Source organism: Limulus polyphemus, unplaced genomic scaffold (assembly GCF_000517525.1).
Source record: "Limulus polyphemus unplaced genomic scaffold, Limulus_polyphemus-2.1.2 Scaffold7822, whole genome shotgun sequence".
NCBI classification, from domain to species: Eukaryota; Metazoa; Arthropoda; class Merostomata; order Xiphosura; family Limulidae; genus Limulus; species Limulus polyphemus.
In genome coordinates, this window is record NW_013673432.1 from 1 (window position 1) to 10,236 (window position 10,236).

The following is a 10,236-nucleotide window of genomic DNA, read 5'->3' on the forward strand; positions in this document are numbered from 1 at the left end:
AAATATTGGCATGGTAACACTGGGAGATCCTAGAAGTGATCATGTAAAATATAAAAAATATTGGCATGGTAACACTGGGAGATCCTAGAAGTGATCATGTAAAATATAAAAAATATTGGCATGGTAACACTGGGAGATCCTAGAAGTGATCATGTAAAATAAATAAGAAACTGACATGGTAACACTGGGAGATCCTAGAAGTGATCATGTAAAATAAACAAGAAAACTGACATGGTAACACTGGGAGATCCTAGAAGTGATCATGTAAAATAAACAAGAAAACTGACATGGTAGCACTGGGAGATCCTAGAAGTGATCATGTAAAATATAAAAAACTGACATGGTAGCACTGGGAGATCCTAGAAGTGATCATGTAAAATATAAAAATACTGACATGGTAACACTCGGAGATCCTAGAAGTGATCATGTAAAATATAAAAAAAAACAAATTAAAAAACTAGCACTGCAAAACAGTCAATTATAAAATTTCACAAAACTCAGCGATATTTACTTTACGTCCATGGTCTGTCTCACACCTTGTTATCGCTCAGCTGGTCAAGTCTTTTCCCCGGCCTTTCTCACACCTGATACACGTGTAAATAAGCTATGAAACCTTCAACCAAAGTTTGTACACGTGTAGACAAGCTGTGAAACCTTCAAACAAAGTTTGTACACGTGTAGATAAGCTATGAAACCTTCAACCAAAGTTTGTACACGTGTAGACAAGCTGTGAAACCTTCAACCAAAGTTTGTACACGTGTAGACAAGCTGTGAAACCTTCAACCAAAGTTTGTACACGTGTAGACAAGCTGTGAAACCTTCAAACAAAGTTTGTACACGTGTAGACAAGCTTTGAAACCTTCAACCAAAGTTTGTACACGTGTAGATAAGCTATGAAACCTTTTCAACCAAAGTTTGTACACGTGTAGACAAGCTGTGAAACCTTCTTATTATTTTTTGTCATAACGATATTATATTTTGGTACATGTGAACCTAATGTACACCAAGAAATCCACGTATTTTTTTATCTGGGCAGTTTCAATAACTGTAAAGTCACGGTCACTGCTCTACCTTATGTGACTTCATATCCAAATATTCTTTAAAAGTACGTTTGAATAATTAGATTGGATCAAATGAGGACTGAAAATACAATAATAAATGAGATGACGCGAGCAGCATAAGCTGTAGACGGAATTCTGAGGCATAAGCTGTAGACGGAATTTTGAAACATAAGGTCTAGACGGAATGCTGAAACATAAGCTGTAGACGGAATTCTGAAACATAAGCTGTAGACGGAATGCTGAGACATAAGCTGTAGACGGAATTATGAAACATATGCTATAGACGGAATTTTGAAACATACGCTGTAGACGGAACTTGAAACATAAGCTGTAGACGGAATGCTGAGACATAAGCTGTAGACGGAATTATGAAACATATGCTATAGACGGAATTTTGAAACATAAGCTGTAGACGGAATGCTGAAACATAAGCTGTAGACGGAATGCTGAGACATAAGCTGTAGACGAAACTCTGAGGCATAAGCTGTAGACAGAACTCTGAAACATAAGCTGTAGACGGAATGCTGAGACATAAGCTGTAGACGGAACTCTGAGACATAAGCTGTAGACGGAATTCTGAGACATAAGCTGTAGACGAAACTCTGAAACATAAGCTGTAGACGGAATTTTGAAACGTAAGTCGCTGATAGAATTCTGCCGTTTTAATCTCATACCTCGGGAACTGTTAATAAACACAACTGATTGTGTATTTTATCGGCAGACATAAAGTTAGCTACAGGTTTTACATACAGATGACGTGTATGTAAGTGTCTTTATTTTAACACAAAACTTTAACAACACGCATGACAGAATTAAAGATAAAACTACGTTAACTTTTAACACTTTTAACGGAATAGGTCAAGCGTGCCCGAATTGTGAACCCAATAATTCTTTGTTCGTGTCCTATTGCCTCCAAAACGCGCTCCGCACTTTAAGGCCGTCTTATAAGAGAGGCGGTCAAATCCCACTATTCGTGTAGATAAAAAGTACTCCACTTGTTGGCGATGGGTGCTGTTAACTAGTTACCTTTTCTCTGTTCTAGAACTGACGTGGCCTAGCGGATAACGAGCTGGACTGTGAGTCATGAGCTTCAAGTTTCGCGTCCCGTTGACGTAAAAACGCGCTCCGAACTTCGGTTGGGATGCGTTTTAAAGAGTGACTTTGAAACACTACTGTTCAACTAAAAAAATAGCCCAAGAGTCATGTTTTGTTCGATTTTTTTATCAATAAAAACTTGTAAGTTTGTATGTAAAGAGCGGTGTTGTAACCATTTCCGTTCTTTTAGTGTGATTTTACTTACTGCGTCTCTTGAGTACGAAAACAAGAAATCCATACTCTCGTGGAAGCGTACATCAATCACAGCCGTCACGTGACCTTTCAAGATGGCTGTCGCCCTGCTGGACACGTACGGGTTCCATAATCGTACGAGAAAGTCCGGACTTCCTGTAGCTAAAACACCGAGTCGCCGAGTGTAATCGAAACATCTTACTCCCTGTGGAAACGTCAGAAAAACATGAAGTCAGTAATTTTTTTAAGAATTTCAAATCAGAAGTAAACTACGTAGATGAGAAATAAAATACTTTAAAAGTTACAGACATCTTGTTGAATACATTCCTGTGTAAAAAAACTAATTAGAAATACTTGTATCACGAATAAATACACCAGAGAGCTAACACTCGCTGTTAACTACGCTTTCGTCCATAATCCAAATAATACTTCACGAAGTACGATCATCATAGGAAATTTAACTCTGGCTTGACGTAGTTCTTATCTTATACAGGGTTTGAACACCGATAGTACAGAAACTGTTCCAAAGCCAGTGTTCGATACTCATCCTGGAGATTGTCAGCATTAACGGAAATTATCTTGAGAAATATATTTCAGCAAACTACCAGCGACTTCTGTTCTTAACTTCCCGGTTGTCTAGAAGACTGACATTTAGTGGCGAAACACATTCACAGCCTTAATAAACACGCCAAGACACACGATAGGGCAAAGCTGCCCAGGTTTTTTTTTTTTTCAGTAGGAGCACGTGCATTAAGAAACTAGAATGTATTGTAAAGGATTAGTGATGTAAATCTTTTAATCTCGTGCATTTAATCAGTAAATTTCATTTTCTGTTCATCTCTGAGAACAGTTAGAAGTAATTTATTTTATGATATCAGCAATGACGGTCCGGTTCTAGGAAATCCAATTATCTACTAAGTATATGTATAAGTCTGTTGTTTATGTGTTGAAGCAATTTCTCTCTCCTGGGGCAACGAGTTCGCTCAGTTACAGAACGTAAAATCATAACGCTAATGAATCGCTTAGAATGACTGAGCTTATAACAATGGGGGTTGAAAACAAAAATATTTCTCTGTTGTAAAAATCCCCCTAGTGGAGAATTATCTTGAACTATAAAAGTTTTATTTTAGAATTTGCATGTGCGTGAACATAAAGTAAAATAGAAGTAATACAAGAGATCCGGAAAATCCTCCTGAAGTTATCAATATACGTGTTAGTGACACATCAAGTAAAATAGGAGTAATACAAGAGATCCGGAAAATCCTCCTTAAGTTATCAATATACGTGTTAGTGACACATCAAGTAAAATAGGAGTAATACATGAGATCCGGAAAATCCTCCTTAAGTTATCAATATACGTGTTAGTGACACATCAAATACAATAGGAGCAAAAAACGTTCTGGAACATCCTCAGTGATGAACCAAGATTGTTAGGCTAGACGTGGCCTAGTGGTTAGCGTGCCGTAGCGGAGTTATGAGAATAACTGTGAGATCCTATTATTTTTTGCTGTTGTACATCAATTCCACACTTATGAATATATCTAACTTTCTCAAACACAAAACATTTGAAAATTAACCGTGGAAGAAATTAAAACTTACTTTAAATAAGGAAAAGATATACGGTTTGTTTTTATTCCACACATCCTGTACCACTAGAGAGCGTTGACTGTCTTGTGAGCACGTGATTATCTTCTCATTCTCAGCAGTATAGATGAGTCGGTAGATGGATGTCTTGTGAACTCCTTCGAATACCCGGATGTTGACGTATTTTCTGTGGTATTTGTCTAAATCCTTCACAAGCGTAAGAAGAAATGGATATCAAGTATTGATGTATGTTAAGAATACATTTATAAAAACCTTATCATCTGTTCTTTTATTGGAAAACCTCGCTGCAGTAGACTAGTTTCGCCGAGTCCACGGCTCGTCGGTACTGCATTGCAAGTAAGTAAAATAGGCCTCGTATAGCTGTATGAAGTGTTTGGCTATTAGTGTTACAGGACTATGCGTGTATATTTTTTTTTATGAAGATTATAATGCACTTGTTTCGTCAGTTGGAAACATTCGCTGTTAACGATATTTTCGGCCGTAAAACCAAGCATGCTGCTTAGTTACGATAAGCCGGGAAGCCGCGAGTAGATGGCGTTGGTGTACCAAACTGTCCTCAAAGAACGTTTAATAAAGAGGTGGTACGAGTCAGAAATCAGAGTTTCGGGTGACGGTCGTGGCCCACGGGTGCCTACTGGTGGCAGAGCCGGTCCTCGGCAAAATTGTGGCCTGTGCGACCTTTGTATTCGGCACACAAGTGTATGGGGGCACACAAGTGCAAGATAACAACATATAATGTCAGGTTAGCCTATTTGTCTCGTTACTCAGAATTTCAGCGTGTTAAATATTATCTGATAAAAGTAGGCCTACCCGCTATCAGGGGCACGTGAAAATCAGCCTTACGAAACAAACCACTATCATAGACCCCCCCGTAAAACAGAAATTATTAATAAAACTTTATGAGTTTACGGATTTAAGACTTTCCCGGGAGGGGGCGCACGTCACGATCGTTTAAAAAATGAGAAGTTTTATAACCGTTCGATTTGTTTCGTCCGTTTCTAGTTGCTCTTCGGTAAGCTATAGAATTTATTGTTTTTATTCCGTGAGAGGGCGTAACGTTCTGTAGCGCTGCAGTAACATAACTCTTATTAAAAGTAACTTCAGATACATTTAGAAAATAGTCTGTACAATAAATTTTGTGGCAACAAATGTATGAAGTTAACATTAAAGAAACTCTCGACCATCTTGTTTTTATAGCTGTTGACTTTATGGGTAACCAAGGAAACGCTCATCATTCAACGTGAAACTGTTCGTTGCAAGTGTGCTTACATATCAGGCGGGTTTTATTCTTACTAATGTTTATGTGAAGGTCAGTTCGGGTTTTATTCTTACTAATGTTTATGTGAAGGTCAGTTCGGGTTTTATTCTTACTAATGTTTATGTGAAGGTCAGTTCGGGTTTTATTCTTACTAATGTTTATGTGAAGGTCAGTTCGGGTTTTATTCTTACTAATCTTTATGTGAAGGTCAGTTCGGGTTTTATTCTTACTTATCTTTATGTGAAGGTCAGTTCGGGTTTTATTCTTACTAATGTTTATGTGAAGGTCAGTTCGGGTTTTATTTTTACTAATGTTTATGTGAAGGTCAATTCGGGTTTTATTTTTACCGACGACCCCATCAAATTCTCTACATTGTCAGCCCGACCGACATGAAAGTATTCATTTTTTCTGCCACCCACCAAAAAAAACCAACTCTTTGCCCCCACCCCCCTAAATAAAATATCCTAGAAACGCCCGTAGGGAGGAGAAACTAATCCTCATCATTTCAGAAGACTATATTACTGAAATTCTCGCATCTTAAAGTAGTTAATAACAACAAGAACAACTTATTATATTCAATTTCAAAGAGTTTAGGTGATATTTATTTTATCTAGGGGGTAATCATAGAGCATTGGTTAAACTGCTGTTAGTTAATAGAAAACCATAAGGCTATGAGAAGTGAAAAATACCCCCCGATTACCGTTACGCCTCTAGTTACATGTTAGCGGTTAAAACGGCTTCTTGTGTACACTGGAATATAATGGTTTCCTTACCGAAAATAAAACTCGTTCCACACCTTCCATGTTTTGGCGATAAAATAATGATGTCATCGGCTGAAGAAAGAGGAAGATGGTAACGCTTCCGTTTTCACTTCCGGTCAGTAGTCTTGCTTCTGCGTTATCCTGAATTTAAGAGAACACCTGTAAAAAATTAGGTGGTGTATCCTGTTGCTGACCGCCCCTCTCCAGACTGAAGTGCCCACCTGATCGTCTGTATAAGATCGAACGATAGGGGGACAGGTGGACACACGTGTCAGTAAAGCTATAATCAGACTTTTAAGACAGTCACTACTGACTAGTATCGTTACAGAATTGAAACCGGTTTGAGAAGGTAACTTTAGTAGTCAGACAAGTATATTAATAAAACAGTCACTACTGACTAGTATCGTTACAGAATTGAAACCGGTTTGAGAAGGTAACTTTAGTAGTCAGACAAGTATATTAATAAAACAGTCACTACTGACTAGTATTGTTACAGAATTGAAACCGGTTTGAAAAGGTAACTTTAGTAGTCAGACAAGTATATTAATAAAACAGTCACTACTGACTAGTATTGTTACAGGACTGAAACCGGTATGAGAAGGTAACTTTAGTAGTTAGACAAGTATATTAGTAAGACAGTCACTACTGACTTGTATTGCTACAGGACTGAAACCGGTTTGAAGTAATTTTACTTTAAGCTCGAGTCTCCTATAAGTAATTATTGGTTATAGAATTATTAAAATGAAGCGCTAGTTATAAATAGTGTAGTTTCAAAACCTACCACTAGATGGATGGTTAAAGCTCTTAGCTTATATGTTATGCTATCCATAAAGACGACAGAGCAAAATTAAACATGTACATGTTTTGTTTACATGTTAACTCGGTCCACTCGTTTGACGGTTTATAACGCAAAATTTGGGGTTCAATTTCTGCCGTGGACACAGCATAGTTAGATCACTGTACTACCTCTATGTTTAAACAAACAAACTAATAAATCTTAACTTCACTCTTTCTCAGTTGTTCTCGTCCAACGTTTTCACGATACAGTATTATCAAGACTTATAATTTTCACGGGTTTAATAAAATAAGTGTCCGGATTAATCCTACTTCGATACTAATTGAGATAAATTAAAATATTATGATGTCAGTATCTACAGCTACAAAATACAATGACGTCTAACTAACAAACCATGATAAAAGAGTAAAGGCATCTTACGTGTTCTTTATCAAGTATTTCATATGTCTGTTGAATTGTTTGATATTAATTTATCCTGATGATAAAGGGTTTGATATTAATTTATCCTGATGATAAAGGTTTGATATTAATTTATCCTGATGATAAAGGGTTTGATATTAATTTATCCTGATGATAAAGGGTTTGATATTAATTTATCCTGATGATAAAGGGTTTGATATTCTCAAGAAATTAGTTGCCATATGTGGAATAAGACATGATAAAAGCGTCATATTCATTTGTGTTAAAAGACTGAGTGACAAATTCGGGATGATTACAGTATTTTCACCGTGTTTTCAAACACCACACAGTCGAAAACGATAACACTGGCAATTACTAATTTATTCTGCCACTAGATGACAGCACTGCTGCCATTGTTCCAACTAGTAAGTCTTCGGAAGAAAGCGTGTGAACAATGTTTAATATTGTGACGTTTGTTGAAAAGCTTCTATTGGTTAGAGCATATTATATGTACGTTAAAAGTCTGTAATATATATATATTGGTGGTAAGTTCCCTAAAATAAAACTCACCTCTTTCCGAAACCAGTAGTCCATACATAAAGGCACCTGTGGAAGACCTAGGTTAAAGAAAGACACACCCAGTTAAAAACATACATTAAAATTCATTGTTTTAAAGGTTCTAATAGATAGATGAATTACTTTACACGATCAACAAATCGAGTGGAAAAGTTAGAGAAGGAAAACATTGCTACGTCTCATCACGTAAACGTTGCTACATCTCACCTTGTAAACATTGCTACGTCTCATCACGTAAACGTTGCTACACCTCACCTTGTAAACATTGCTACGCCTCATCACGTAAACATTGCTACGTCTCATCACGTAAACGTTGCTACATCTCACCTTGTAAACATTGCTACGCCTCATCACGTAAACATTGCTACGTCTCATCACGTAAACGTTGCTACATCTCACCTTGTAAACATTGCTACGTCTCATCACGTAAACGTTGCTACATCTCACCTTGTAAACGTTGCTACGTCTCACCGTGTAAACATTGCTACGTCTCATCACGTAAACGTTGCTACATCTCACCTTGTAAACGTTGCTACGTCTCACCTTTTAAACGTTGCTCAGTCTCACCTTTTAAACGTTGCTACGTCTCACCTTGTAAACATTGCTACGTCTCACCGTATAAACGTTGCTACGTCTCACCGTATAAACATTGCTACGTCTCACCGTATAAACATTGCTACGTCTCACCTTGTAAACGTTGCTACGTCTCATCGTATAAACATTGCTAGGTCTCACCGTATAAACATTGCTACGTCTCACCGTATAAACATTGCTACGTCTCACCATGTAAACAGTGCTACGTCTCATCATGTAAACATTGCTACGTCTCACCGTATAAACATTACTACGTCTCACCGTATAAACATTGCTACGTCTCATCATGTAAACATTGCTACGTCTCACCGTATAAACATTGCTACATCTCACCGTGTAAACATTACTACGTCTCACCGTATAAACATTGCTACATCTCACCGTATAAACATTACTACGTCTCACCGTATAAACATTGCTACGTCTCACCGTATAAACGGAATACTTCCACATGTGTGCTGGCTGAAATATCTATAAAATGGATACAACTGCCCGTCGTCGACACAGCGAAGAACTTCGAGCTGCCCATATACACTACATCGGTAACAGAAGCAGGAGTGAAACGCTTTGAAGAAGCCGCTCCGTCTGTCGTGATTAGTCGATCTTCGATATCCAGATCGTACTGGTTCTGAAGTCTTAAGTTCTGTTCTGTAATTCCTACATTCCCCAGCTATGAAAGAGATAGCAGGTTACTGGAGTTATCCGGTTACAAGAACAGAACGTTACATGATCTAATAAACACATATTTACGTAGCTACAAAAACATTGGATAAAAAAAAAAGATGGATTACTTTGATTAACAGATTGAAACTTAGCCTAACTTCATTGTACAAGCCATACCCTTGACGTTCATTATTGAGATAAATAACATTTTTCTTGTTTTAATTCTGGTAAAATCATTTCTCTGTGTCTCTTTATTCTCTAATGAAATATTTGTTATTAAAAGTTAGCCGAAATTCTAACATACCTTGCCCACCACGATGTACACATTTGATGGTGGCGGTATTCGGATGATCTTGGCCACGTGTTCTTTCTGATGGGGAGAAGAAAAACCGATTAAAAATTGATGTGTTTACTTAGCAGACGGAGACATAAATTTAAAAGCCTTAGACTGTATAACAAAAAACAGATTCAGGGGAGAAAACAGGCGCGGGGTTGACCCTGTGGGGGAGCTCTCGGTTTCAGAGATGGTGGTCCGGGTTCTAATCCGTGCAATAAGACAAAATATTCTTTATAAGTGTGACAGTCAAACCCTTAGTTTGGATGGTGGGTGCTGCTGACCGTTTGCCTTCCCTCTGGCTAGTAGTTTCAAACTAGAGAAGATGACAGATAGCCTCAGTAACATTGTCATTAATACAAATACAGAAACAATAAGACAAAATATTCGTTATAAGTGTGACAGTCAAACCCTTAGTTTGGATGGTGGGTGCTGCTGTCCGTTTGCCTTCCCTCTGGCTAGTAGTTTCAAACTAGAGAAGATGACAGGTAGCCTCAGTAACACTGTCATTAATACAAATACAGAAACCTAAAGTCACTCCTAAGAACATTTCTTGCCTATTGTTAAACAGTATTTCTTGCTAGTTGCGAAGACATTATTTAACGCTAGTCGCTTAGACGATATTTCTTGCCTATTGTTAAACAGTATTTCTTGCTAGTTGCGAAACATTATTTAACGCTAGTCGCTTAACGATATTTCTTGCCTATTGTTAAACAGTATTTCTTGCTAGTTGCGAGACATTATTTAACGCTAGTCGCTAGACGATATTTCTTGCCTATTGTTAAACAGTATTCCTTGCTAGTTGCGAAACATTATTTAACGCTAGTCGCTTGACGATATTTCTTGCCTATTGTTAAACAGTATTTCTTGCTAGTTGCGAAACATTATTTAACGCTAGTCGC

At 37.6% G+C, this 10,236-nt stretch overlaps 1 protein-coding gene across 1 annotated transcript in view; it reads right to left on the reverse strand.

Annotated features, from left to right (window-relative positions):
- Positions 1-394: 394 nt before the first annotated feature.
- LOC111089911 (WD repeat-containing protein on Y chromosome-like) overlaps positions 395-10,236 on the reverse strand; it is a gene marked incomplete at its 3' end in the record, with an annotated part of 19,256 nt that continues 9,414 nt past the window's right edge. The window contains exons 6-12 of the mRNA XM_022403169.1: positions 9,305-9,370; positions 8,767-9,007; positions 7,738-7,784; positions 5,985-6,113; positions 3,948-4,139; positions 2,362-2,553; positions 395-413 (exon numbers count right to left, since the gene is read on the reverse strand). Coding sequence (XP_022258877.1) covers positions 395-413; positions 2,362-2,553; positions 3,948-4,139; positions 5,985-6,113; positions 7,738-7,784; positions 8,767-9,007; positions 9,305-9,370 — 886 coding nt within the window. The remainder of the gene's footprint in view (positions 414-2,361; positions 2,554-3,947; positions 4,140-5,984; positions 6,114-7,737; positions 7,785-8,766; positions 9,008-9,304; positions 9,371-10,236) is intronic.